Source organism: Oncorhynchus clarkii, chromosome 9, assembly GCF_045791955.1.
Source record: "Oncorhynchus clarkii lewisi isolate Uvic-CL-2024 chromosome 9, UVic_Ocla_1.0, whole genome shotgun sequence".
NCBI lineage: Eukaryota > Metazoa > Chordata > Actinopteri > Salmoniformes > Salmonidae > Oncorhynchus > Oncorhynchus clarkii.
In genome coordinates, this window is record NC_092155.1 from 61,539,296 (window position 1) to 61,561,975 (window position 22,680).

Genomic DNA, 22,680 nt, shown 5'->3' on the forward strand with positions numbered 1-22,680 from the left:
ATGTAGAGGAATAAAAAAGGCATTGACAAATTATAATGAAAATGTACTAAAATTTAATCATTCATAAAAGCTGGAAAATCTTTTGTGACAGGGTAACAAGAAGCAATATTAGAGTTGGTTTTTAGTACAATATATTTCCAGCCTCAAGACAAACAAATCAAGTCTCTTCATTTCCCCCATTCTATAAAATATACATTTTCCACAGCTTCATTATGCAAAAAAGTAATCAGAATATATTATGGGAAATATGAAAGCCTTACAGCTTCCCATAAAACAAAGTCACTTAGGAAATATGTTATTTGATGAATAAAAGTACTTAAAAGTAGGAGAAAGAAAACATATGGACATTGATGCATTACTGTAGACACAATTAGTGCAGAAGGGTATGGTAATGAAAAAGGCCAACATTTCCCATGATGTATTTTGCAAAAGTTTTGTCATTTGAAATGTGCCGAAGATCTGACAATATTTGCAATCAAAACAACCTAATTCCCCAAATCCGCATGGTGGTCTCTTCTTTTAAATTGTCATTTCCAAAACAGGGGAAAGGCAAAACTCTTCATCACAAGGCTGACTCATTGACAAAAAAAAGACTACAAAAAGAGAAAAAGGTCTGTAACCATTAAGAAGCAGAGAAGAGTATCCAAGAAGAATAATCCTCCATTATTAGAGTGGTGAGGAAGAGAATTACTTGTCTGCCTTTGTAAAACTTCTCCAAATGTTGTTGAAAGGTCTTGGAATGCTGGCACCTTCCAAATGGGCAACAGTTGTGTAATTCAGTTTCCTACAGGTAATAGAGACACAGAGGAATCGTAGTCCAGAGATGCTTTGATTTACACACCCATACGTATTTATTTGGACAGTGAAGCTAAAACTTAGAATTTCTGCTCCATACGCCAGTATTTTGGATTTGAGAGAATGTTTTATGTGGCGACAATACAGAATGTCACCTTTAATTTGCAGGTTAGCATTTTGTGTCATGAAATTCACTTATAGTGTATTAAATATAGTCAAAAGTTTAGTATTTGGTCCCATATTGCTAACGACGCAATGACTAAATCAAGCTTGTGACTTTACAAACGTGTTGGATGCATTTGCAGTTTGTTTTGGTTGTGTTTCAGATTATGTTGTGCCCAATAGAAATGAATGGTAAATAATGTATTGTCATCTTGAGTCAATGTAAATAAGAATGTTTCTGAACACTTCTACATTAATGTGGCTGCATTGCTAACGTGATTACAGATAATCATGAATGACGAGTGAGAAAATTAGAGACATAAATATCATACCCCCCAAAAAAATGAGTCACAAGCTTGATGTAGTCATTGCGTGCTAGAAATATGGGCCCAAATACAAAACTTTTTACTAAATGTAATACACTAAGTGACTTTGTCCAAATACTTATGACACTGTCAAATGGGGGGGGGACTAGAAACAAAGTGCATTAATTTCATAACTGCAAAACAGATGAAAATACCATCAAATAAACAGGTGACATTCTTTAATGTCGCCTAATAAAACATTTGACCTCAAATCCGAAATTCTGGAGTATAGAGCCATATTAAAAGGTTTTAGCTTCACTGTCCAAATGAATACGTAGGGGAGAGTACACTCCATGTGAGAGCAATTGCACATGGAATGCGTAACTATGAAGAACGTGGGTTATTCTGATAGAAAGCAAAAATAATAATGCAAGTACATACGCATGGGATTATGATCAAATTAGACTCAGTAAAAAAACATAATACATATAGGTTCAGGATCTCACCTGGCTCAGACCTGCTGCAAGTAAGAACTTTAGAGCAGTGTGCAATTTGACTTCTTCTTTGCTTTCTTCTTTTCTATCGGCGTTTTCCTATTGATCTGTCTGACCAGGTCATAGAAAATCTAAATAGGAGCAAAGGAGCTGGTAGTTAGAGATGCATTAACTAACTCTGTCATAGGCTCCAGATAATCACACTTGTTAACTTGACAATAATTACTTTTTTGTTGTTGTTGCAATTCCTTTCAACTAAGAGATATAAAACACTTTAATTCAGTCCAGGTGACTGGAAGTGAAAGCAGTGGGACTTACCTCATTAACGTTGATCTTTGATTTAGCGGAGGACTCTAGAAAGGCACAGTTGTTCCACTGTCTGGCCAGGTTCTGTCCCTGCTCTTTGCCCACCACACGCTCATCCTCCAGGTCACACTTGTTGCCTACCAGGATCATGGGGACCTGATACAAAATAGGGAGAAATAGAGGGAAGATGTTGACAGTTCTTTACTCATTATTTTCAAAACAAAAATATAAGCCATATCAGTCTCCATAATGTGACAATGAATCAAATCATATACAAACTCTGCATGAGCCACCATCTTCTCTGACATGCTCCCCCAATGTCTGTACAGGATTGCTTCTCACTGTCATTTAGGATAGCAACACTGAAACATGCATGAGAGCATCAGCTGTTCCGGACGAGTGTGTGATCACGCTCTCCGTAGCCGACGTGAGTAAGACCTTTAAACAGGTCAACATACACAAGGCGTCGGGGCCAGATGGATTACCAGGACGTGTGCTCCAGGCATGTGCTGACCAACTAACTGGCAGATGTCTTTACTGACATTTTTAACATATCCCTGATTGAGTCTAATAACAACATGTTGTTTCAAGCAGACCACCATAGTCCCTGTGCCCAAGAACACAAAGGCAACCTGCCTAAATGACTACAGACCCGTAGCACTCATGTCCGTAGCCATGCAGTGCTTTGAAAGGCTGGTAATGGCTCACATCAACACCATTATCCCAGAAACACTAGACCCACTCCAATTTGCATACCGCCCAAACAGATCCACAGATGATGCAATCTCTGTTGCACTCCACACTGCCCTTTCCCACCTGGACAAAAGGAACACATATGTGAGAATGCTATTCATTGACTACAGCTCAGCATTCAACACCATAGTACCCTCAAAGCTCATCACTAAGCTAAGGATCCTGGGACTAAACACCTCCCTCTGCAAGGGTAGGTAGCAACACATCTGCCACGCTGATCCTCAACACTGGAGCCCCCCAGTGGTGCGTGCTCAGTCCCCTCCTGTACTCCTTGTTCACCCACGACTGCACGGCCAGGCACGACTCCAACACCATCATTAAGTTTGCAGATGACACAACAGTGGTAGGCCTGATCACCGACAGCGATGAGACAGCCTATAGGGAGATCAGAGACCTGGCCAGGTGGTGCCAAAATAACAACCTATCCCTCAACATAAGCAAGACTAAGGAGATGATTGTGGACTACAGGAAAAGGAGAACCGAGCACGCCCCCATTCTCATCGACGGGGCTGTAGTGGAGCAGGTTGAGAACTTCAAGGTCCTTGGTGTCCACTCAAACAGCAAACTAGAATGGTCCAAGCACACAAAGACAGTCGTGAAGAGGACACGACAAACCCTATTCCCCCTCAGGAAATGGCATGGGTCCTGAGATCCTCAAAAGGTTCTACAGCTGCAACATCGAGAGAATCTTGACTGGTTGCATCACTGCCTGGTATGGCAATTGCTCGGCCTCCGACCGCAAGGCACTACAGAGGGTAGGTTTTATTTAACCTTTATTTAACCAGGTAGGCAAGTTGAGAACAAGTTCTCATTTACAATTGCGACCTGGCCAAGATAAAGCAAAGCAGTTCGACACATACAACGACACAGAGTTACACATGGATTAAAACAAACATACCATCAATAATTCAGTATAAATAAGTCTATATACGATGTGAGCAAATGAGGTGAGATACGGGAGGTAAAGGCAAAAAAAGGCCATGGTGGCAAAGTAAATACAATATAGCAAGTAAAACATTGGAATGGTAGATTTGCAGTGGAGGTGTCAGAGGAAGGCCCTAAAAATTGTCAAAGACCCCAGCCACCCCAGTCATAGACTGTTCGCTCTACTCCCGCATGGCAAGCGGTACCGGAGAGCCAAGTCTAGGACAAAAAGGCTTCTCAACAGTTTTTACCCCCAAGCCACCTTACACATAATTATGTGTGGGATACAGAGATGAGATAGTCATTCAAAAATCATGTTAAACACTTATTGCACACATAATCCATGCAAATGTATTTTTTCCCCCAAATTTATTTTAATGTTTAGGCTTGCCATAACAAAGAGCTTGAATACTTATTGACTTAAGACATTTCAGATTTTACATTAATTTGTAAACATTTCTAAAAACATAATTCCACTTTGACATTATGTGGTATTGTGTGTAGGCCAGTGACACAATCTCAATTTAATTCATTTTAAATTCAGGCTGTAACAACAAAATGTGTGGAAAAAGTAAATGTGTGAATAATTTATGAAGGCACTTTAGAACATAACTGCATACAAATCATAGTGATCGTAACAGCTGTAATAAATGCATTGACAACAAGGCCTAAGTGTTGGAAGCACATCAACGACAGTGACGGAGCCCTGAATAGCTACAATACTCACATCCTCCCAGGCTGACTACACCAAGGAGGAGAAGGGAGAGGCAGGACTTGCAGTGCTATCTGCGTCACAAATAGAACTGACTTCTATTACGTGGTTATACCCACATTGCAAAATAAATGTAGAAGTCTATATTATTAAATTATTGCACCCACACTGCTCGCGCGCGCCAACGAGCATCTGCGTTGCCAAGGGCTAAAATCGAAATCAGTTCTATTTGTGACACAGATCGCGCTGCAAGTCCTGCCCCTCCCATCTCCTGGTTTATAGAAGCAGGTACCAACATGCCATCTCCTCATTGGTTATACCCACGTGGGTGACTGAAAGACGAACGAGGTCAGTGGCGGTAATGCAGCTAATTTATGAAAGTTGCCAATCACAATATAAAGTCAAGAGAAGAAAAAGGCTGGAAGGAGGAGAGATGACTAGAAACAATTCAGTTGACTGTTTTATGTGTGGATTAATTGTCGGAGTAGAGGACCTTGTGCATTTCAGGTAAAATAACAACTCAACGTTTATATCCCAGGACAAATTAGCTAGCAACAGCAAGCTCACTAAATAGGACAAATTAGCTAGCAAGTGCAAGCCAGCTAGCTAAATTGCCATAAATGTTTAATGCTTTTCGACCTGTCGCCAAATTAATGTAATTGGTTCAGAGCTTGTTTTGATATTTTAACCTGCGTGTCGTGATCGCGTTTGGTGTGGGGGGACAATATCAATTTATGCACAATGGAGCACGCGTGCAGCCGGTTTGGGTCACGTGTCAGTGTCAACGACAGTGACTGAGCCCTGAATAGTTACAATACTCACATCCTCAGTGTCAACGACAGTGGCTGAGTACTGAATAACTACAATACTCACATCCTCAGTGTCAACGACAGTGGCTGAGAACTGAATAACTACAATACTCACATCCTCAGTGTCCTTTACTCTCAGGATCTGTTCCCTCAGGTCCTGTAGGTCATTAAACGTGGACTGTGCAGTGATGGAGTATACAAGAGCGAAGCCTTGACCATTCTTCATGTACAGGTCCCTCATTGCTGTGAACTGCTCCTGTAAAACAGCAGACGAAAGACTCCATGACATACTGGTCATATTTACTGCCGTCATACAATCTGTTACCACGGCTAACGTTTACTGCCGTCATACAATCTGTTACCACGGCTAACGTTTACTGCCGTCATACAATCTGTTACCACGGCTAACGTTTACTGCCGTCATACAATCTGTTACCACGGCTAACGTGGACATGTTCTACTTACTGTTCCAGCTGTGTCAAGGATTTCAAGCATGCATTGCTGCCCGTCCACTTCAACTTGCTGTGGGAGAGGGAGTAAAGTTTAGTACCATTTTGACACTTGAGTGGTGGCAATGGAGCTCTTAGTAACTTTAGGGCAGCATACCTTTCTGTAGGAGTCTTCTATTGTGGGGTCATATTTTTCCACAAAAATACCTTGTACAAATTGGACTGTCTGGAAGAGAATAAGCAAGGAAAGAAGAACATAAGTGATCAATCAATTCTCAAAAGCAAATGCTCACTCTAATCACTAACGCCCAGAATGCCTTAATTGAAACCTAGGCAAGGCACTACTCACCAGTGCAGATTTGCCGACACCTCCGGAGCCTAACACCACTAGCTTGTATTCACGCATGGTGGGGTTACTTTACTAGACAACAGAAAGGTCTGCAAGAGGAGAGACAAGAGGGAGAGCATTGGTTAGGCCTACTTACGTCACTATTTATATAAATTAAACACATTGCCAGCCACAGATGAGAACCCAATAATGTCTTTCAGCTTTCATCAGATCTAGAAGTAACATTTGGCAGTTGTTCATTGCCCTCAGCTTGCCCATTATCTAACTACTCATACATAGCTCAGCCGGAACATAACGCTCTCCTTGTGGTATCCCTTTGACAACACATATTCAGGAACTTAAACTCCTCTCCCTCTGCCAAAAAAAGAATCCCTCCATCCTACCCACTACCCAAGGACATCAGCTGACATGACGAGGCCATGTTCCCTTTTCAAAAGAAGGAAACAAATAGACAAGAGCAAAAATAACCCAGAGATTTGTTCCACCCTCGGGATTATGCACTACATCTTTAACACTTGAGTAAGTGACAGTGAGCTGATGCTAATTGTCACACAGCTCAGTCTCTATGGAGTTGGTGGGTAATAGCCGCAGTACCACAAATAGCTTAATCTCATTAGCATGCTTAGGAGCAGGCTGTGTGGGGCGAGGAGTCGCCACCATCAGCTTGGCACAGTGATAAGTAGCGCTTGTAAAATTAGCACAACATTATAAAACTCTTAAAACAGTCAGGCATTTATGACTTGATATTCTTGGAGCCAGCCATGTAAATGTGAGGCACCTGCCAAGAGAGACACCCCCCCCCCCCAGAATATTATCCCCACAAAACCTATTTTGGTTTTGTCTGCATTGTGCTTATTCCATTGGGGACCATATTGGAAACAACGTGTTTAACGTGCATCTTTTCCACCAATAAATCAACATGTCTTATGTCAAATAGGGATAACCACCAAGCAAAGGCAAAAGCTACTCCATGAGAAAATGTTGGTTTTATGTGCAGAGAAACAATCCTAACCCACTACGCAAATCTAACAAATTGCAAAGGACAGCAGCACCACAAGCCTACAATGGGCAGATGGGCAGTATGAGGGGTGTTACAAAGGTCCATTCAATCCTCAGGCCATTGCGATACACCCCCCTCTGTGAAAATCTTGTGCATATAGAAAACAGAACAGAGATTAGAGTAAGAGAATGACCACTGATGTAAAATAATGACCAGACCAAGAAAGGCAGTGTGTGTTTGATTCCGATATCAGCTCCAATCTAGAAGCACACTTAGAACCCACAGACGCAGTAAGAATGCTAAACAAAGTGCCAGCAAAAAAACGCTTAAAAATGGCATTTCATTTATATCTGACGTGGCCACAGCCTTTAGTAGCCTCTTTCAGATTAGAGATAACACATCTGGAGTAGCACTTAAGCAAATAAATGCTTGTAGAACTTCACATGGTCAATCCCAATCTTAGAATTCCTGCAAAGCACAGCTGATATGGAGAGTGTTTCCATGTTGACAGGATGTTGGCACATCCACCATGCCCACTGGCAGTGAGAACACTAGCCTCTTGAAATCTTGCAAGTCATTGAGGGTTCAGATCCAGTTAACACAGTAGACAGCAGTTAACTGGACTGAAAACCTGTATCTAGACAACTTTTTGTTGTTCTTTTTACTAACGCTATGCGAGTTGATCATTCCCAAGCAGCATATAGCCTAATAGCATAGTATCTGCACAAACTCATTTTCCAGCAAAAACACCCACTTTAAGGACATAACCTACCGTGTACAAGGCTGGAAACGACAACTCCCCACTACATCTGGTGAGGGAAGGCTAGCAGTTCCCAGGACACACAGGTGTGGAGGCTGTGGTGGGAGCCAAAGGATTTAGGCTATGCCAGAGAATCCCCACAAAGATAGGAAAAAGACAGAAGAAATATATAAGTTGCAGTTCACTTTTTGAAAATAATCTTAGGCCTGCACTTTGAGGGAGTGGGAAACATTGTCAAACGGTAGGCGTACATTACTCATCACCATCAATATGGTCTCAAAATCCTCACTTAAGTTGAAAAAGGCCTAAATGATAAGAAAACCAGACCATTGTTAGGACTACAAAAGAAACCCATGCAGAATGTGCCAATGAAAGGGCAACATAAGGTTATCTGTGTTTACTCAGATTTCTGTTCAAAATTGAGCTGCAATTTACGGCATAAAAGCTGACTTTGCTTATCAGTCAGAGAGCCAAATCATTCCTGTCTTCTTTCAGACTTCTGAGTGAGAGAGTTTCTGGCAGATTATAAAACATTTGCCACTTTAAACATGTTAGAGTTCTCTTAATTGAGAGACAATTATTTTATCTATGGATAACATATTTTCGACAATCTTAACTGCATACAAAGGGGCACCTGATGGGAATGTGGTTAATTATTTGCTTTTATTGCACATGGGTGTTCTCCTGAATGGCATGTCATGCATCAAATCATAATTCTCAAAAGACAACACTAGCCACCCTTGCTATTTACATACACTACTTTGCCAGAAAGTATGTGGACAAATGCTCGTCGAACATCTCATTCCAAAATCATGGGCATTAATATGGTGTTTATCCCTCCCGTTGCTGCTCTAACAGCTTCCACTCTTCTGGGAAGGCTTTCCACTAGATGTTGGAACATTGCTGCAGGGACTTTCTTCCATTCAGCCAAGAGCATTAGGGAGGTCGGGCACTGATTTTGGGCCTGGCTCACAGTCAGCATTTCAATTCACCCCTAAGGTGTTCAATGGGGTTGAGGTCAGCGCTCGGTGCAGGCCAGTCAAGTTCTTCAAGAACAATCTCTTCAAACCATTTCTGTATGGACCTCGCTTTGTGCACAGGGGCATGGTCATGCTGAAACAGGAAAGGGCCTTCCCCAAACTGTTGCCATAAAGTTGGAAGCACAGAATCATCTATAATGCCATTGTATGCTGTAGCATTGAGATTCCCCTTCACTGGAACTAAGAGGCCTAGCCCACACCATGAAAAACAGCCCCAGGCCATTATTCCTCCTCCACCAAACTTTACAGTTGGCACTAGGCATTGTGGCAGCGAGCGTTCTCCCAGATTTGTCCGTTGGACTACCAGAGGGTGAATCATCACTCCAGAGAACACGTTTCCACTGCTCCAGAGTCAAATGGCGGCGAGGTTCACACCATTCCAGCTGACGGTTGGCATTGCGCATGGTGATCTTTCCACTTGACAATAACAGCACATACAGTTAACCAGGGCAGCTCTAGCAGGCAGAAATTTGACGAACTGACTTGTTGGAAAGGTGGCATCCTATGACGGTGCCACGTTGAAAGTCACTGAGCTTAAGTTGTCCTTATGTTAGGCTATGATCTGGCTATACAATAAGGCTGTGGTCTACACTAGTTAATTTAGCAGACAAGATTTGCTTCGAATTCCATGGCATTATTTTATAGTATGAAGAATAGAATTGAACAACTGAATAAAATTAAAATTATATTATCTTCAAACGATTTGAGGGAGTGCGCACATGCGGCTATACTGTGTTGAGCGGTTAACAAAGAAACAGGTATTCCTATATGCTTAATTTAGAGTTATGTAACTTTAGTTGTGATACAAATGCTGGGTTATATGTTTTATGATGCGACTATTGATTTGACTAAAGTCGCATGAAAAGGCAGGAGCTCAGCTTTGTACACATTTCATCAGTCTCTCATTCACAATTTGACAAGCATGTGATAAAGCCTCGAATTTCCCGGCTGCAACCCCTTTGTGTGGCCATAATGCCCCCTAAGAGAATCCATGCCTTTTGCGGCCAGTGTGCCCTTGGACTAAATATAATAAATTATAATTCCCTTCTTCGGGCTGCGTGGCGAAGCACCTCTCACTCACATGGCTCTTCTTCACGTGATCAGATCTTTATCTAAGGCTATAAGTGAAGACAGACATCGGGGACGCAACCGCGTGCGTCCTTATCCAAAATCAAATCAAACTGTCACAAGCGCCAAATACAACAAGTGTATACCTTATCATGAAATGCTTACTTACAAGCCCTTAACCAACAGTGTAGTTCAAGAAAGAGTTAAGAAAATATTTACCAAATAAACTAAAGTAAAAAATAATAAAATAACAATAATGAGGCTATATACAGGGGGAACTGGTACCGAGTCAATGTGCGGGGGTACAGGTTAGTCGATGTAATAACGGTCCATATTTACTTGGTCAGCCAACAATATGAGTAGGCCTAAAATACAGCAAAAGCCTAAGTCAATCTACTATCCCCCATAGTTCAAAAGTTGACCTATTCTATTCGAGAAATAAATATTCCAAACAGACCACTAGCATCAAAAAAACTGTTTTAATGCAATGAGCCTGACGCAACTAATCAGAACGTCTAGCTTAAAATGTTGATAAACTATTAGGCTATTTCTTCACATTAAGAGGGCAGCAATGCGCACATAGCAGTAGGCTATAAGCGCAAATGTACCATTAGCATGAACACACCATTCTCAAAAGTGACTGCAATTGCAATTATGCATGTAGTGCTTTTATTATAAAGGTACATTTATATGGTGAAAATTATCTTCTCCAAACTTGAAACTCAGGCACTGCGCATGTATGCTAGTTAGGGTCTACACCCGTTGTAAAGCAGATTATGTGCTACATTTTAAGAAGTTATTTGGCAACTTTAGTTGTGATACAAACCTTAACAAAACATATAAGCCTATGGGCTAGGCTACATGAGGTGTGTGACTATGATTATTTTTAAAGTCACAAAAAACACCAAAAAAAGGCATGCGCTATTTCTTGCCTTAAACTAGCCATCATTCACAAGTGAAAGGCTAATATTGTCACCCATCAGACTATTCTTGACTTAATCTCATCTTTACATATATTAATAATATGTGTGAAATTTGTTTGGATTTAGAATGGACCATTATCATGCAGTTGTCTAAACAGGGACAATAGAGTGCTGAGTACCAGGCAGTTAGCAAGTTTGGTAGGCTACTAATGACCATCAGCAGCATCAGAGTTGGAGAAGCCTAATTACCTTGACTAAACGGACGTGGAATTTGATTGTCATCATTACCCGTGACCACCGGTGTGGCGGTAATACGGTCACCGTAACAGCCCTATCCATTAGTGGGAGTTACAGGTTAGGTACTGTTTGGTGTAGCCCAACATTTTTACCAACCTTTACTTGGCAATACTAGCTTTGTTCTCGATTCTGCCAAAAATGCATCTTCTAAAATGTCAGTGTCCAGTTGCAGGTGGTGCATTTGAATTAAAAAAAGGCTTTGTTACTAAAACAAAGAAATGTTTTGCTCCATTAAGTAATCAAACAATGTGTACGTCGCCATCTTCTCCATTGAAATTTTTCCCCCCTCATTGATTGAGACAGGTGGTTCCACCCCAAAGTGCAGCATGTCATAATGACACTCACCTGTCTCGATCAATGCACTCTCCACGGAATCGGAAGAAAGCGGATGTTTCTGGTTCAGGGATACAGTATTTTCAACCCAACTTCAGTTTCCCATAAAAAAACAGAAGTAGGGACTCCGCTCAGGGATCCTTCTATGCCTGCTACGTTTGATCATAACCTATGAGAGAAGATTCGAAATAGACAAGATGGCGGCATACACATTGTTGGATTACTTTCACTTTCATGTTGCAAAACAATTATTGTATACTGAACAAAAATATAAACAAGTCATGTTTCAGGAGTTGAAATAAAATATCACAGAAATGTTCCATATGTAAAAAATTTATTTCTCAATTTTTTCACATCCCTGTTAGCGAGTATTTCTCCTTTGCCAAGATAATCCATCCACCTGACAGATGTGCCATATCAAGAAGCTGATTAAACAACATAATCATTGTACAGCTGCACATTGTGCTGGGGACAATAAAAGGCCACTCAAATGTGCAGTTGTCATAAAAAAAATGTGAAACTTCTCAAGTTGAGGGAGTGCACAATTGGCATGCTGACTGCAGGAATGTCCACCAGAGCGGTTGCAAAATAATTGAATGTTAATTTCTCTACCATAACCCACCTCTGTCATTTTAGAGAATCTGGCAGTACGTTGAACCGGCCTCACAACCGCAGACCACATTTAACCATGCCAGCCCAGGACCTCAACATCCGGCTTCTTCACCTGCAGAATGGTCTGACACCAGCCACCCAGACAGCTGATAAAACGGTGGGTTTGCACAACCAAAGAATTTCTGCACAAACTGCCAAACGTCTCAGGGAAGCTCATCTGCGTGCTTGTCATCCTCACCAGGGTCTTGACCTGACTGCAGTTCAGCATCATAACAGACTTCAGTGGGCAAATGCTAACCGTCGATGGCCACTGGCATGCTGGAGAAGTGTGCTCGTCACAGATTAATCCCAGTTTCAACTGTAGTGGGCAGAAGACAGTATGTGTTGGCGAGCGGTTTGCTGATGTCAATGTTGTGAACAGAGTACCCCATGGTGGCGTTGGGGTTATGGTATGGGCAGGCATAAGCTATGGGCGACGAACACAATTGCATTTTATCAGTGTCAGTTTGAATGCACAGAGCTACCGTGACTAGATCCTGAGGCTCATTATCATACACATTCATCCGCCACAATCACATCATGTTTCAGCACGACAATGCACAGCCCCATGATCTGAACAATTCCTGGGAGCTGAAAATGTCCCAGTTCTAACCAGACAGGTCACCCATTGAGCAGGTTTGGGATGCTCTGGATCGACATGTACGACTGCGTGTTCCAGTTCCCGCCAATATCCAGCAACTTTGCACAGCCATTGAAGAGGAGTGGGACAACATTCCACAGGCCAAAATCAGCCTGATCAACTCTATGCGAAGGAGATGTGTCGTGCTGCATGAGGAATATGGTGGTCACACCAGATACTGACTGGTTTTCTGATCCACACCCCTATTTTTTTTTCTAAAGGTCTCTGTGACTAACAGATGCATATCTGTATTCCCAGCCATGTGAAAGCCATAGATTAGAGCCTAATGAATTCATTTCAATTGACTGATTTACTAGTGATGCACAGATATGACATTTTTGGCCGATACTGATATCCAATATTTTCCTTGCAAAAAACCCTGATACCGATAACCGATATAAAAAAATGTTGCAGCCTTAAGCATTCTAGTACAGTTAAATAGTTACACGGGCACAGCGGTCTAAGCCACTGCATCTCAGTGCAAGAGGTGTCACTACAGTCACTGGTTCAAATCCAGGCTGTATCATATCCGGCAGTGATTGGGACTCCCATAGGGCGGCGCACAATACGCCCAGCGTTGTCCTTGTTTGGCCGGGGTAGGCCGTCATTGTAAATAAGTATTTGTTCTTAACTGACTTGCCTAGTTAAATAAACGGTTATACACACACACAGACCATAAAGTTATTTTGTTCGCATTTACGTATGTCCCCATTACCAGTAAAACATCATCAAAACCTATTTCTTTCACTTACTTACTGTGCTGTTTTGTTGTTCATTTGTTCAGTGGTTTCATTCTCAACCAGGATTTCTATGGAACACCGTCTGGGTCTTTGCGTGTCAATTAAGCTTGTTGACCAATCAGGACCTGAATATGACTGCACGTTGCATAATAATTTAACGCGTTCATACATTTCTTTACGTAGTTATTACACATTGATTACGCTATCACTCGTATTTCATACGTCACAACGATTCGCCAATACGTATGCTATGATGCTCGTAAAGTGCTACAGTGCTGGTGCTACAGTGCTGGTCATAAAAAAAGCTAGCTAGCTCATGGATTTAAACAATGTGGTTTTGCTATGTTTTTGGGGAAGAACAATCTGTTTCAGTAGCTATATAGTTAGCTAGCTAACTATATAGCTAGGTGTCATCTAAAATAACCCTAATTTATAAAAGACTATTCTTATTTGATTAATGGTGGTTGGATCATCTATGTGAAGCTAGCTACAATAAGGATTAGCCACAATAGTGGACTTGCGGTTAGTCTTCAAAATAAAAGTCTGGCATAATTCTATTCGTATTAATTTGCATCACTGTCAATTACATACTTTTATTTTGAAGGCAAACCGCAAATTCCACTATTGTGCCTAATCCTTATTGTGGCTAGCTTCACAACACATAACCCGGTCCGGTCGAGCCTCACTAGCCAGATGAAGCTAGCTGGCTGCTTATAACGTTAGCTTTGGCCAACAGGGTTAGCTGGCTAGCTATTTATTTTTATGAACTGAAGTTCAAGTTCAATAGGCGAACAACAAGTGGCAAACAAGCTAATACTTTCTCACAAGGATTCCTAAATCATTGCTAAGAATAATGAAAATGACTGCATTTTTTTATTGGTCATTGTTTTCAGGCTGGTTGTATTGGTACTAGGTACCAAGCTAAAACTAGATAACCCAGAAGTTACGGTCGAACAAATTATGCGTTATTACCAACGCGGTATTGTAAACATCATTCGTGGCTGGTGTTTGCTAACTTTTTTGTTCAGCTTTGACATGGCTACTGTATAATTTTTGAGACACGCAAAGACCCAAACGGAGTTCCATAGTATGTGTCGTGAAGCTAATAGCAGTGACGCTATTACTGTGTAACTCCGTTAGGGCAACATCGGAAAAATAGCGCACTTGGTAGTGTTAACCGGTGCTCGAAATGTCGGCGAAAGCCAACATCACCCACGACAGAGAACGGTTGATTGCCAAGGGCAATAAATTCCATTATCTTGGTTTTAATGGATTTCGCATTTGAGTTGTCTCGGTGAAATTGTGTTAACTCTTTCAAATGACTGCTTGACGGCTCGATCCACACAGCGGACACTGTGAGCTAATTTAGGAATGCTGTGTTGCACGTATAGCGCAACATTTTACGTATTTTTTGTGAACAAATGTTAAGTTTAGTAGCAGCATGTGAAAATTGTGGAAATCTGTTGCAGCTCAAGTCAACTACTAAATCCACAATGCAATGCTCTCTCTGGGCTGGCTGGCTAGCTAAGTAGCAAACTTAACTACACACAATAATACCAGTTAATATCCGCATATGAAGTAGCTGGCTAGCTGTAAAATCGCATAAACAAACTGCACTATCAATTTAGGAGTCTCTCTCACCCAGAGTGCAAGAGTACGTTGTTATGGCAACAACGGTCCGTTCCCACAGATACACACTGTTTAGATTGAGCACATCTAAGCGAAATATATACATTGTCGTGACGATATAGGTGGATGGATGTGTTCTAGACAAGTATGCCAATACCATTTATTAGCTGATTTGGTGATCTGAAAAGCAGGTAATTGTTTAAAAAGCGTTATTAAAATGTGATAGTGTGTTATCCCCTATCTCCAGTGACGAGAACTAGCCTAAAGGCCGGCAGATAGTAATATTGATGGTTCGTACCTAAAATAATTCTCCATTCAGGCTGCTAAGGCGTCAATTTTGTCCTTAAGTAGATTTAATGGCGAGAAGGAGAGGAAATAGGAAAATATGCATACTTTCTTTTTGAAACAATTTTCCACTGCCATGCTAGTGGCTAATGTTACTGATGTTGCGCCTTGCATTCAGCCAGGGGTAAACAGACTGCTGCAACCTGATTGGCTGAACGCAATATCCAGGACTAGCATTCCTAGGCATTAGCCACTTTTGCATGGTGGTGGAAAGTGGCGTTTCATAAAGAGCACAAATTGTTCCTGTTTTTTTTCACCTTCTCACCATTAACTACAGTTAAGGAGGAAATTGAGAACCATGTATTCTGAATAAAATATAAAACAACAATTTTACTGAGTTACAGTTTATAGAAGGAAATCAGTTAATTGAAACAATTCATTAGGTCCTATTCTATGGATTTCACATGATTGGGCAGGGGCGCAGCCATGGGTGGGCCTGGGAGGGCATGGGCCCACCCACTGGAGAGCCAGGCCCTGCCAATCAGAATTAGTTTTCCCTACAAAAAGGGCTTTATTACAGGCAGAAATACTCCTCAGTTTAATCAGCTGTCCGGCTGGCCTCAAGATGATCCCGCAGGTGAAGAAGCTGGATGTGGAGGTCCTGGGCTGGCTTGCTTACACTGGGTCTGCAGTTGTGAGGCCGGTTGGTCGTACTGCCAAATTATCTAAAATGACGTTGGAGGCGGCTTATGGCAAGAGCTCTGGTGGACATTCCTGCAATCAGCATTCCAATTGCACGCTCCCTCAAAACTTGAGACATCATTGGAATTGTGTTGTGTGACAAAACTGCACATTTTAGAGTGGCCTTTTATTGTCCCCAGCACAAGGTGCAACTGTGTAATGATCATGCTGTTTGATATGCCACACCTGTCAGATGGATGGATTATCTTGGAAAAGGAGAAATGCTCACTAACAAATTTGGGCACAACATTTGAGAGAAAGCTTTTTGTGCATATGAAACATCTCTGGGATATTTTATTTCAGCTCAAAAAACATGGATCAAACACTTTACATGTTGTGTTTATATTTTTGTTAAGAATATATATGACAAGTTCCTACAAGATTTCAAATAGACCACTTACAAGTTAAATCATGGAGATCATTTTTTTACCCACTGAACATAGGCTTTCATCAAATTGATTGTATTTCTAGGGTGGATTATTCCTTTACTTGGTAGGAAATTCTATGTATCACACCAAACAGTACCTAACCTGTAACTCCCAGTATTGGATACCAAAAATCGTTGGTTAAATCGCATTATCTGGTGTAACAATCTGTATCTAACTTAGCCAGCCAAGTTACTATTTAGTTAGCTTTCGAAGTTGCCTTCTTAGCTATTTAGCTAAGCTAACCCCTACGTTTGCCACCCTGGACCGATTTAAAGTTACAGCTAGCTAACAGTCCACGATCTGGGTGAGCCAACCATGTAGTGGCTAACTTGTTAAATGGTATGTCCATCAATTGCCAAATAGCTAGTAAACTAAGACGAATTAGCTACAGCCAACTCCCTTCGGCTTGTTATGCTAGCTGTTGTAACTAGCTGCTTTAGCTCGCTAACGTTAGCCTCCCTTCCATCCGGCCTAGACTTTTGCTGTAACTAGCGAGCAACTACCATAGTTAGCTGTCCTACTTTGCCATCTGACACATTTCTAACATTTTCACCGATCTATATTGGCGTATTGATTAGCCCAAAACGTTTGTTATGGCCAGATATAATCGTTACTCACCGTGTTTTGGTCTCCCCGCCGGCTCACTGGAGTTGCTGACTTCAATGAATCTAGGTCGAAAATATACTTCAACCAAGACTTCAATGAACCTCGTTCGGCACTGTGAACGTCACTCCCTAACAAACGTCACTCCCTAGCTAACCTCTCAAACCATAAATGGCAACGGACGGTGCACACTACTGTAGTTTCAAGTCGACCTGGGTATTCACAATGTTGTAGTCCAGGCATAGAACCATATGGATCATCTGAGTATTTTGGCGACCATGCACACACTGAGTGCAAATACTATTAAATAAGAGATGACAAGTTTGTTGCCATTGTCTCCACATTATAAACTGAGGACTGTGACAAAAACTATACAACAAAGTAATAAATAGCCTATAGTTATCAAGTAGGCCTACTGCCATACGAAATGTGTTTGGATAATGTGGGCAAGCAGAATGCTGTAGCGTGCAATTAGATAGCATACTTTCCCACTGGAGTTCTCAGAAATAAACCATCTCTACTTGTTCAAACAGACATTCAGTCCCAAGTACACAGCCCTTTCACAGCACCCCTCCTTTCCTTTGTTTGCTGAAGCGCAAAGGCCCACCTGAACTCTCACGGTCTTCACATTTTTCTACCTTAAAATTAAATCTCAAAAGGGAAGACATTGTATTATTTTCCTACCTACAGTTGAAGTCGGAAGTTTACATACACCTTAGCAAATTACATTTAAACTCAGTATTTTACAATTCCTGACATTTATTCCTAGTCAAAATTCATTGCCTTAGGACAGTTAGGATCACCACTTCATTTTAAGAATGTGAAATGTCCGAATAATTGTAGAGAGAAATATTTATTTCCACTTTCATCACATCCCAGCGGGTCAGAAGTTTACATACACTCAATTAGCATTTGGTAGCATTGCCTTTAAATGGTTCAACTTGGGCCAAACATTTCAGGTAGCCTTCCACAAGCTTCCCACAATAAGCTGGGTGAATTTTGTTCTCATTCCTCCTGACAGAGCTGGTGTAACTGAGTCAGGTTTGTAGGCCTCCTTGCTCGCACACACTTTTTCAGTTCTGCCCACAAATTTTCTAAAGGATTGAGGTCAGGGCTTTGTGATGGCCCCTCCAATACCTTGACTTTGTTGTCCTTAAGCCATTTTGCCACAACTTTGGAAGTATGCTTTGGGGTCATTGTCCATTTGGAAAACCCATTTGCAACCAAGCTTTAACTTCCTGGCTGATGTCTTGAGATGTTGCTTCAATATATCCACATAATTTAGCTTCCTCATGATGCCATATATTTTGTAAAGTGCACCAGTCCCCCCTGCAGCAAAGCACCCCACAACATGATGCTGCCACCCCCGTGCTTCACGGATGGGATGGTGTTCTTCAGCTTGCAAGCCTCCCCCTTTTTCCTTCTAACATAACGATAGTCATTATGGCAAAACAATTCTATTTTTGTTTCATCAGACCAGAGGACATTTCTCCAAAAAGTACAATCTTTGTCCCCATGTGCAGTTGCAAACCATAATCTGGCTTTTTTATGGCGGTTTTGGAGCAGTGGCTTCTTCCTTGCTGATATAGGACTTGTTTTACTGTGGATATAGATACTTTTGTACATGTTTCCTCCAGCATCTTCACAAGGTCCTTTGCTGTTGTTCTGGTATTGATTTGCACTTTTCACACCAAAGTACATTCATCTTCCCGAGTGGTATGACGGCTGCGTGATCCCATGGTGTTTATACTTGCGTACCATTGTTTGTACAGATGAACATGGTACCTTCAGGCGTTTGGAAATTGCTCCCAAGGATGAACCAGACTTGTGGAGGTCTACACATTTTTTTGGCTGATTTCATATTTCTTTTGATTTTCCCATGATGTCAAGCAAAGAGGCACTGAGTTTGAAGGTAGGCCTTGAAATACATCCACAGGTACACCTCCAATTGACTCAAATGATGTCAATAAGCCTATCAGAAGCATCCATGACATCATTTTCTGGACTTTTCCAAGCTGTTTAAAGGCACAGTCAACTTAGTGTATGTAAACCTCTGACCCACTGGAATTGTGATACAGTGAATTATAAGTGAAATAATCTGTCTGTAAACAATTCTTGGAATAATTACTTGTGTCACACACAAAGTAGATGTCCTAACCGACATTCCAAAACTATAGTTTGTTAGCAAGAAATTTGTGGAGTGGTTGAAAAATTAGTTTTAATGACTCCAACCTAAGTGCATGTAAACTCCCGACTTCAACTGTATCTTCACAAACTACTCCACATTTTAAAAGTTAAAGAAAAATTATAAAAAATATTCAGATGTCTTTATAAAATATATATATATATATAATACATATAAATATATAAAATTGCTCAAGCTCAGTAGATTACGTTGGGAGTCATTGATGGAGAGCAATATTCAAACCTTGTCTCTGATTTTCAACAAATTTAAGTCAGGACTAAGGCTCGACCACTCAGGAACATTCAACCTCTTGGAAAGCCATTCGGTGTGTCTTTGACATAAAAAATGGTGTAATTGTCCCTCTGAAAAATAAAACTCTAGGAGCAAGGAGCAAAGCTCAGATAAAAAGTTAGACGAAACCCTGCATCAGTCTTCTGAATACCTAAACCTGGGATAGAGTTTTATTTTTCAGCGGGGACATAATAAAAAATGTTATGCCAAAGACACATCAGAATGGCTTTCCAATAGGTATTGAGTCTTCCTGAATGGTCCAGTCTCAGTCCTGACTTAAATCAGCTTGAAAATCAGAGACAAGGTTTGAATATTGCTGTCCATCAATGACTCCCAAACAAATTTACTGAGCTTGAGCAATTTTGACAAAAACAAAGGAAAGTATTCAGACCCCTTGACTTTTTACAGAATTTGTTACGTTACAGCCTTATTCTAAAATGTATTAAATAGTTTCCCCCCTTCATCAATCTACACACAATGCCCCATAATGACAACGCAAAAACAGGTTTGTAGAAATGTTTGCTAATTTATATTTTATTTATTTTTTCTCTGCAGATCCTCTCAAGCTCTGTCAGGTTGGATGGGGAGCGTCGCTGCACAGCTATTTTCAGGTCTTTTCAGAGATGTTCGATTGGGTTCAAGTCCGGGCTTTGGCTGGGCCACTCAAGGACATTCAGAGACTTGTCCCGAAGCCACTCTTGCGTTGCCTTGGCTGTGTGCTTAGGGTCCTGTTGGAAGGTGAACCTTCACACCAGTCTGAGGTCCTGAGCGCTCTGGAGCCGGTTTTCATCAAAGATCTCTCTGTACTTTGCTCCGTTAATCTTTTCCTCGATACTGACTAGTCTCCCAGTCCCTGCAGCTGAAAAACATGCATCACCGTAGGGATGGTGCCAGGTTTCCTCCAGACGTGATGCTTGGCATTCAGGCCAAAGAGTTCAATCTTGGTTTCATCAGAACAGATAATCTTGTTTCTCATGTTTTAAGAGACCTTTAGGTGTGGAAAAAGTCAAGGGGTCTGAATACTTTCCGAATGCACTGTACTGAATGTTGCTCTAAGAGTTGTGCAAAGTTGGTAGAATCTCATTCAAAATGTTTCACAGCTGTAATGGTGTGAAGACATATGCAATCAAGACATCTTCGTTTAAAAAATATAATACAATATTTTGGAAAATATTCCATATTTTTTATTTTCACTAGGCACTGTATCAGAGGAAACAGATGCAGGGTAACAGTGCAAACATCTGACAATTTTCAACTGTAAACCCCCCCACCCACCCACCCACCCACACACACACACACACACACACACACACACACACACACACACACACACACACACACACACACACACACACACACACACACACACACACACACACACACACATAATATCAATAATGATACTGCACATCCACCATCAATGTGTTGGCAGTGTTGTGCGAATGCCCTCTGTTGATTAGAGACTTGTGACCCTCACTGAGGTCTTTGTTCATTTAGTGTCAGGAGGGAGTAGAGAGCATTGTCTTCTATTTCCGGTGGGGTTTCACAAAACCTTATGGTGCAGTACAAGTCACTGTTGGAGCTGTTCATAATTATCTCATCATACACATGACAAGTGTCCTCTTCATCCTGAGAGAGAGAGGGAGGGGGGGGGGGGGCATTGGGTAGAGTTTATTTGTTGAGTGAGTTGGTGCATATAGCCTAATGTCTGCTGTCTGATGAGGGCATGCAACATTTTATTTAAAATATGATAAAGCTTCAACTTAAAAGAAATATCCAATTCACCTGTGCAATATCTACAGGATCTGATTCAGATGATGGAAATGCTAAGGGACACAAATTATAGGCTTCAACATATCATAAACAAAATAATAGTATTTTCATAAGTACAATATGATATGTAGGTAGGCTATCAAAGAGAGAATACTTGGTCTTACTCAGTGAGCGTGACATTGATTGTTTTCTGAGGAGTAGACCAAGTGCAACCACAGTGCAACACATCAATAGTCCAAGGACAGCTCCCACAACAACGTGGACACATACAAAGCCTAAATTACAGTGAGAATAATTCAACAAAATCTCAATCAAACCCATGTTTTCCATTGTGTGTTTGGAACAAAACAGAGTAGCCTAAAGTTCAGGAAGAGGGGTCCAGACAAGTTGGATCCACAGACACTCTGAATGTTCAATTACCTGGGATACCAATCTGAATAGTTGAGGTTGTTGGAGGTGTGACATCCCAATCTGCAACAGGTAACTTTTTGTATGGCACCTTTAAAATGAGCAAAAACAAAAGTATACAGAAAATATATAGAAGATATGTTAGAATATAACAAAACATTTACAATAGGAGCTTCTTTTTTTTAAGCTATTCAAAGTTATATCAACCTGTGTAAAGGTGGGGACCTCTGAGGAAACATATTTGTTAGTTTCAGTGGTGCCCTTCCTGTCAATCACAGGGGCAGGTGTAGACAGTGAAGTGACCAATGGAGCTGTGGGTACACATAGTAAGTAGAGGGTAGACCAGGTAAAATGTTTGTGCATTCAAAGATAATCAAAAGGGAGATCAAAGCAAAATAATATGCATACCTTTACTCACAGAGATCTCTACTTTTGTTAAAACATCTCTTCCCCACTTATCAAGTCCACAATAATATTGTCCAGAGTCCTGTAATTCCAGGTTTTGGATGCTGACAATGAAAGTACATCCATGGACATTGTCATACACTGAAAATCTTCCTACTGGGACAAATGCTTCACCCTTCACACTTCTGATGAGAATGTCACTGTTGGAACAGGGATGGCGACACAAGTATTTGGGTTTATATTGATATCCATCTGGATATGAACACTCAATGTCTAAAGCTCCACCTTCATATCCGTGCGCTCCAAATTTGCTCAATTTTGCATCACAGCATAGAACTTGAAAAAATAGAAAAACAATGTTATTTTTTATCGGTATAAAAACAAATAGTTGAAACATGAAATAAATAATAAAAACAAAATTG

At 41.0% G+C, this 22,680-nt stretch overlaps 1 protein-coding gene and 1 long non-coding RNA gene across 6 annotated transcripts; both read right to left on the reverse strand.

Annotated features, from left to right (window-relative positions):
* Positions 1 to 30: 30 nt before the first annotated feature.
* LOC139416690 (ras-related protein Rap-1A-like) lies at positions 31 to 17,689 on the reverse strand. Of its 5 annotated transcripts, none has more exons than XM_071165660.1 (10): positions 17,212 to 17,689; positions 11,492 to 11,648; positions 7,831 to 7,939; positions 6,059 to 6,147; positions 5,867 to 5,935; positions 5,726 to 5,782; positions 5,376 to 5,516; positions 2,075 to 2,218; positions 1,769 to 1,887; positions 31 to 784 (listed from the first exon to the last, which is right to left on the reverse strand). In XM_071165660.1, exons 4-9 carry the CDS (start codon positions 6,113 to 6,115, stop codon positions 1,798 to 1,800), a joined length of 558 nt encoding a protein of 185 aa, XP_071021761.1. In that variant the 5' UTR covers positions 6,116 to 6,147; positions 7,831 to 7,939; positions 11,492 to 11,648; positions 17,212 to 17,689; the 3' UTR covers positions 31 to 784; positions 1,769 to 1,797. The 5 variants fall into 5 exon arrangements, with proteins under 5 accessions (XP_071021761.1, XP_071021765.1, XP_071021760.1 ...); XM_071165664.1 differs by having other exon boundaries at positions 31 to 749; positions 17,212 to 17,313; XM_071165659.1 differs by lacking the exon at positions 11,492 to 11,648 and having other exon boundaries at positions 17,212 to 17,336.
* A 3,367-nt stretch (positions 17,690 to 21,056) lies between these two features.
* On the reverse strand, positions 21,057 to 21,722 carry LOC139417334 (uncharacterized). The gene is made up of 3 exons (XR_011635177.1): positions 21,610 to 21,722; positions 21,458 to 21,498; positions 21,057 to 21,301 (listed from the first exon to the last, which is right to left on the reverse strand). It is a non-coding gene; the product is annotated as an uncharacterized lncRNA (long non-coding RNA).
* Positions 21,723 to 22,680: the final 958 nt, after the last annotated feature.